This window comes from Chelon labrosus, assembly GCF_963514085.1.
Source record: "Chelon labrosus genome assembly, chromosome: 7".
In the NCBI taxonomy this organism is placed as follows: Eukaryota; Metazoa; Chordata; class Actinopteri; order Mugiliformes; family Mugilidae; genus Chelon; species Chelon labrosus.
The window spans coordinates 4984367-4991747 of NC_140343.1; the positions used below are offsets into that span (position 1 = coordinate 4984367).

General features: G+C 42.8%; 1 protein-coding gene across 1 annotated transcript; it reads left to right on the top strand.

Moving 5' to 3' along the window:
- Nucleotides 1-788: 788 nt before the first annotated feature.
- Nucleotides 789-7063, top strand: LOC311491025 (regulator of G-protein signaling 21). Its single transcript, XM_084548860.1, has 5 exons — nt 789-4114; nt 4213-4308; nt 4396-4451; nt 4543-4709; nt 6464-7063. Exons 1-5 carry the CDS (start codon nt 4038-4040, stop codon nt 6647-6649), a joined length of 582 nt encoding a protein of 193 aa, XP_084404986.1. The 5' UTR covers nt 789-4037; the 3' UTR covers nt 6650-7063.
- Nucleotides 7064-7381: the final 318 nt, after the last annotated feature.

Here is a 7381-nt window from a genome sequence, read left to right on the forward strand (position 1 = left end):
TAAAAAAATATAGCAGCAACACACAATAAAACCTACAATATAATAATACAATAACAAAAGCACCCAGTAGTGCACAAATGAATTAGTACGGCGGTGAATGAAAGTGACTGGTATGGCGTTAGCAGCATTGTAAAACAGACGTGTAAAAAGAACTGTGTCATGGAAAAATAATAACCAGTGATTAAAATCAGTCCATGGTGCAAATTGGTTGATAAGAGAGCCGGTGGACCTCAAGCCACCTTGCCAGCGCCTCGTGATTAAAAAAAAAATACATGTGGCATTACAATACGTTTAGTTGAGTCATACCTGTTGGGACCTCAGCTATCTGTGTTTCTATAAATAAACCGCCCGCCAGTTTGGCTTAGATCTTCCCGCAGACTAACGAAAGCCAAGCCACGTGGCCACAATTTTTTTTTTTTTTTTTTTTTTTGTAAGTGATAGGCAGAAGTGCCCTGCCCTGCCCTGCCCAATTTTTATTTATTTTTTTTCAATGTGTAACCAAAGGGCGCAGCTGATTGAGTAAAAACCTCTAGAAGTGGAGTTCAGGTATTGCTGTCATCTGCCTGAAAACCAGAAGCCGTATTCTCGGTAAAAAGACTGTTCTTGTTTTCATCTAAACTGAAACTGAAAACAATAATGATAATTCTGCATTTTGTGAACTGGAAGACTTCTGAAATAGTTGCTCCAGTTATTATAATTTACACAAAATGTAATTATTTCTCCTCACTTGTAAAATCTTGGCAGGTTTTACTTTCTCAGAATTACTCTGAATCAGTAAAATGGAACAATTCAACAACCGTTTTTGGATCTTAGATCTCATTTTGCAAATTGTCACAAGTTGGAGCGGATCTTCCATAAATGGCCACGAGCCGAAAAGGTTGACATTCAGGTCTCTAAAGTAAATAAATGCTTTATGAGAGTAACTGCGGCCTGTGTATGCTTCACGCAGTCTGACTCAGCAGGTGTGGAAGCTGTGTGACACAATTTTCTGGCCCCACCATCGCCTTTCATGTCTATTGAGAAACGACATCGAGTGTGCCGTTACTGACAGTCTAACACGATGGGAAAACGTCGACACTATAAGGTTTCGTAAGCCGGGTGGTAAGCCACTTGCAGAAGGTCTGTCGGGAAGATTTCCAATAATTCTAATAATTATTTTTCTCAACCATTCTCAGAATCAGGTTCCTCATGTTCCTTTGTGAAAAGTAGAGCATAGATTGAAAGACAAACATTTTGATTGTCACCGGACAATAGAGACAATACACGAATCAGTCATAACATTATGACCACATTCCTAAGGTCTTCCTTGTGCTTCCAAAACAGTTGTGCCTCATCAGAGAATGGACATGGGCCTTCTGAGGGTGTCCTATGGTGTATGATCAACAGAATGTTGTTAGTGGGGGGGTCTTTGAGGGGAGGGGCCTCTGTGGATCATCCCACAGATACTTGATCAGTTTGGGATCTGGTGAATTTGGAGGCCAGGTCAACACCTTGTGATGTTCTTCATGTTTGTTTTTTAGTTGTTCCTAAAGTGTTTTTGTGTGTGTCCCATCAAGGAGTGTCATTGCTGTGGGGTGGGGGGTGCCTGGTCTGGTCTAGGTGGGTGCTACATGTCTAACTAACATCCACACGAATGAATGCCAGGTCCTAAAGTTTCCCAGCAGAACATTGAATTGTCACAAGATGGTCAATGTTATTCACTTCTGCTGTCGGCGGTCATAAGGTTGCGGCCGATCGGTGTATATTAACGGTAGCTGTGTTCTATTAGGTGTCCCGTTAAGCAATGACAGTGAACTGACAGTTTGCTTGTTCTGGTAAACCTCAAGGTCTCTTTTAAGGCTGTGGCACACCAAGCTGGCCGTGAGCGTCTATGGCGTAGAGTCTCACACTGTTGGCACTCGTTGGACACAATTAGTGTCAATAAAACTACGCTTTTTTTTTCAGCTTCATCAAATCCGAACATTAAGATACAGAAATACTTGTTCAACAACATCTAGAATATTAAAATCTACTGGAACTAATCCGCATGGTTCCAGAGAGGCCAGCTACTGTATGTAGGACGGTTTGCAGTTCTTCCAAGCCTTCTACAGTAGCTGATATAGCCGCTCCTCCAGTTTCCACTTGTGAATGATGAATAATGAATGCAGACTATTGCCAACTGATGGAATGAAGAGTTATTTCCTGTCAAGCAGGTACAGAATTTATGTGCCCGCTAGTCGTTGGTGTTGCAGTTGTTGGTTTCGGTCACAGGCGGCGTCAACGGTGGTTCTTTGATCTGAGTTTGGAGCGTCCAGGCATTTGTGAAACACAGACTTTACACAAAATCAACGGAGCGATGACGATGGTTAACCAAAAAGTCGCTTTGCATTTTGTACTTTCTCATGCCCCCGTGAGAAAGTACAGCTCAATCAAGCATGAATTATTATGGGTGTTGGCCGCCTCAAAGGTCGAGGCCCAACCTTGCACGTGCATTTGTTGCAGCTCCGCTAGTTCAAGGGTGGAAAGTTTGAACTGGGCCCACTTCAGCATTCTCCCAACCACAAACATACCAGTATACCCAACAATGCGATCCCTCAGGGAGTCCTGAAAAACACCACACACACCCACATTGAAATAAAAAAAAAAACACTCGGTGCGTACACATTCACTCTCTTAAATAAAATTTCCGTTACCATGTTAATGTATGTCGTAGGTCACCAAGCAAGAGGAACTTTGTCACGTTGATTTACACGAGTGACAGTTTACGTGGGCATCAGAGACTCGGACGACATTCTCGCTAAAGGAGCTCTTCTGGGAGCTGTCTTGCTTAGAGTTACTTGCTTAGTTGCAGCACTTCCCCACTTACTTCCCGTCTCTTTTAATGCCGTTACACTCTGCTTATGTGGCTCAGTTTCATTTTCTGTGTGCATGTTTTCTTAGCTTATAAAATACGTAGCTTTTCTGTCTTGGTTGTTCTCCGTGCAGACTCTTAGCTTTGATCTTAGCAAGAGATCTCCGTGCATGACTCTGTCTGAATCTGAATGTCGATTTAAATGGCTCCTATCGTCCAGCCGTTTGTTGTCTGTCGTACAATATGAAGGACCCTGTTCAAAATCTGTTTCTGCACAAGCTGGCAACTCATTACTTTAGGTTTTACAGTCGTGCTTCCTTCGCCTGAGGATGATGGTTAAAATTAATTATGTTTTAAATCACTTCAGTCATTAAAAAAGTTTTTCCCTTCAATACCTTGCGACCGAGTACTACACGCAGTAAATTTTCTGCCTCGGATTTTTAGCAGGACGGAAATTGCAAAGGCATGAAACACCGATATGTTTTTAACAGCGTCTGTCGAGTGATGAGGCTCTGCAGCACACGATAATACCCTACATATGTATACCGAGATGTGGCCACAAAGTGAAAACTTGTGAGTGGGATCAATTTATTGTGGATTAAATGCAACATGTGTGGGACTTATCCTTTATTTTTCCGCTGAAAACTGACTTATCAGAAAAGTCCCGGGTTTTCCATTGTGGTTTCAATCGTTGTCTCTTTCAGTTTCTGTGTGTTCCTTGTTTTTGTTGTTTTACTGTTTTCTTAAAAAAAAAAGGGAAAATTTATAGAAAAAACTGAAGCAAATGTGTGTTTTTTGTGTGTTTTTTTGCTTATTTCTCAAAAATCTGATTTCTCATAACTTTGAACCAAAACTCCCTTCGTGACACAAATACAGAGATCACTGGCTACTTATCTACAGACGATATAATATAAACAAATATATAATACTTTGCACAATGAACCCAGATACCTGAGTCAAAAAATCCTTTCCCTCTGGAATTTTACAGCTGTGAGTCAGTGACAACAGCCAGTCTGTCTGCCGTCGTTGGATATGTATACATATCCAAACGGAATTTGGATACTTGTACCAGCAGGCCCTCAGCGTCACTCGTATTACACCTTTCCTGCCAGGTTAAAAGTGAGCCCAGAAAGGAACTGCTCTATTTACACTCACCACAACAGCAGAGTGGTAGATCGCCTCAGAGGACCTTACCAGGGATGTTAAAATGCCGAAGCTTTTGTTCTCAAAGATCCGGTTTTACGAAATTAAGGGCCTGATGCCGAACGTGAAACGGCCCAGAAGGTAAGCCGAACGCATTTGTTTTGCACCGAGTGATCATTTGAGTCAGATGGACGCGTTTGCATTTGGTTCAGCTAGGTTTAACTTGATTTGTTTTGCAGGATCGACATTGTGCTTAATCGAAAGAGGCGCACAAAGGACGTCCAGTGCCTCGCAGTGTCGAAGCTAAATGATGAGGTGTACCCTTCTAACATTAGGTAGCGTACTGTATGTTGTACCGTTATTTATCTCAATCTGAAAGTCATTGGAACGGAGATTAATAATTAAATCCATTTTAATTCCAGCTGGGAGAATGACCCTAAACTCCACCTGACTCTGGAAAAACTGCTAAGGGATAAAAGTAAGACATCCGCTCACAGCTTTCACCCTCACGATCCTTCTGATGGATTTTAAACACTGAATAATCACGTTTTTTTTTCATCTCTCCACAGAGTACTTAGCTGCGTTCAGCTCTTTTCTAAAGTCTGAGTTCAGTGAGGAAAACATTGAGTTCTGGCTCGCCTGTGAAGACTTCAGGGCGACCGCCTCGCCAGACGACCTTCACTGGAAAGCAGAGAACATCTACCAGGAGTTCATCCAGCCCACAGCCTGCAGAGAGGTCAGTTTGGCTGGTGGTTCACGCACGCAACTTTCTTTGCTCATGTGCACAATTAAGTAAGATGAACTTAATGCCAAATGCAAAGTCCATTTTCCCACGCTGACATTACAGAACAGGGGGGAAAATAGCATTGCATGAACACAACACAACAGCATGCAGGAAGGAGGATGACTGAGTAAGAGTCAGAGTAAAAGCAGGATGAAGCAACGCGGACGATTACTAAATGTCACAACTTCCACTGCGTGCACTGCTGCACACTGGATATTTTTGTAGCTTTAAACAGAGAAAACGAAACTGTTAAACATTCAAAGATTTCTAATCTGTTTGGAGAGGGACATTCAGATACTAAAAAGACCAGGTTGGAAACATTTACCATTCAACAACACATCAGTCACAACATTAAAACCACTGACAGACAAAGTAAATAACATTGAGCATCTTGTGATAATTCAGTGTTCTGCTGGGAAACTTTTGGACCTGGCATTCATTGGTGTGGATGTTACTTAGACATGTAGCACCCACCTAGACCAGACCAGGCACCCCCACCCCATAGCAATGACACTCCTTGATGGCAGTAGCCATCCCCAGAAGGCACACACACAAAAACGCTTTAGGAACAACTCAAAAAAACCTGGCCTCCAAATTCACTAGATCCCAAACTGATCTGTGGGATGATCCACAGAGGCCCCTCCCCTTAACTCAAAGGCCCCCATTAGCAACATCCTTTTGCCAAATACCACAGGACACCCTCAGAAGGCCCATGTCCATTCTCTGATGAGTAACACCTGTTTTGGAGCCTCAAGGTGGTCATAATGTTATGCCTGATCGGTGTACATTCAAATTGCATTACAGTGTCTGCAGTTCTAAAAACCAGGAGCGGGCCAGAAGTGCTCCATGGGCCACAGCTCGACTCTGATAGGACTACATCTAGAGGCATGAGGACCGAATGTGTACAACAGTGACAGTCACTGACAACTAGCTAACACTGTGCTGAATGCAGTTAGGGGAAAGAAACAAGGACTGCCTCAAGGGACACATGTAAATCTGATGTAAATCTTTATTTATCTAAACGCATCCAAAATATACTTAGTGTACCTAAAATGGAAAGCAGACCTAACAATCACAACAGATATCTTCTTACTGATATCCGAGAGTTCGACAACGTCAGTGTCATTTGCCAGTCTTGATGGAGTTCAACATTCATTCATTTTCTGTAACCGCTTTTCCTCTGGAGGGTCATGGGGGGGCTGGAGCCTATCTCAGCCGCAATTGGGCGAGAGGCGGGGCACACCTTGGACAGGTCGCCAGTCTATCGCAGGGCTAACACAGCCGCGTACTCCGGCTTCCTCCTACCGTCCAAAGACATGCTCGTGTCCCCTCCCCCCTGCAACCCTCCAGAGGACAAGCGGTTACAGAAAATGAATGAATGAATGAATATTGCAGTGCTTAAGCCCAAAACCGCTAGAGCAAGCATTATTTTAAGGAAATGAAAATAGGAAAAAAGGTTCTGACGTCATCTGAACACTGATCAAGAAGTTGGCCTTGAGATAAAAATCTTCTCTACTTGTAGTAGTCAAGAGATTAATTCTTCTTTATTAAATCAACTGTGACAAAAGAAGGAGAAAAGAAAGTTCCTTAAGCTTCTACACTATGATTTGTACCGTTATTCACATTGTATGGTGCAAAACTGACCTGAAACTAACCCAATAAATGAGCACCTCATTCATTAACGTCCCTAACTGTGTCTCCCTTAGATCAACGTCGACCACCATGTTCGACAGAAGATCGAGAAGTCGTTGGGGAATCCGAGCGCCTCCTGCTTCGACGAGGCCCAGAAACACGTCTACCAGCTGATGGAGAGGGACTCTTGCCCCAGATTCCTGCACTCGGACGCCTACCTGAGCCTGAGGCGCAAATCCAGGACTCTGTGGTACATTTAGCTTCGCGGGGAAAGCTGCTGTCCACCTTAAAACACGCAAAGACAGCACGGCTCGTTTAATCCTTTCTGTTTGGCAGAACTGAAAAAAGCAATTTCATACTGTACGAGAAGCGAAGCTTGGATCGAAACGGTTTTCTTTTTGAGGAAAGAGAACCCCGGCTAGCTGTAAACCCAAACTGAGATACCGTTTTCAACCACGTGCAGCGAAGTGGATAAAAATAAAGCAGGGCGCCATTAAGGAGAAGTAACGTGAGCGGATTTACACATGTGGAGGAGAGAGAATGCCTTTGTGTCAGTGATTTAAATGGTTGTGAAGAGTTCAGGAAGAGTTTCAAATGTGTTGTATGTGTTAACTGAAAGTCAGAGTAAGTTGAGGTGCAGAGACTGCTAAATAAAAGGATGCTGATACGTGGAATGAGTCTAGTTTCACAAATGGGCATTAATTGATTAATCTTACACGATTAATCTACGACTTCTTGACCAGATACTGTACCCGATGATGGTGGTCATTCATCATCTCTAACTATTCTTATTTTCTGACTGTTTCCATATAGTCAGGATTTATATTTGTCTGACTGACTGACTGACTAACTGGAGACATGAGGGTGGGCATGAGTCAAAAAAAAAAAATAGATTTAAAAAAAGAAGTTTCCACAGCTTCTGCAACAAGGAGATTCTGTTCTTGGTCACATGTCTGCTATCTCCTCTAATTAGGTGCAGGTATGACTCAATG

What these genes read in the sequence shown, in the direction of transcription:
- LOC311491025 (XM_084548860.1), top strand. Translation starts at nt 4,038, where the DNA reads ATGCCGAAGCTTTTGTTCTCAAAGATCCGGTTTTACGAAATTAAGGGC. An exon ending in AAAACTGCTAAGGGATAAAA is followed by an intron (nt 4,452 to 4,542) that starts GTAAGACATCCG and finishes ATCTCTCCACAG; the next exon opens with AGTACTTAGCTGCGTTCAGC. An exon ending in AGCCCACAGCCTGCAGAGAG is followed by an intron (nt 4,710 to 6,463) that starts GTCAGTTTGGCT and finishes TGTCTCCCTTAG; the next exon opens with ATCAACGTCGACCACCATGT.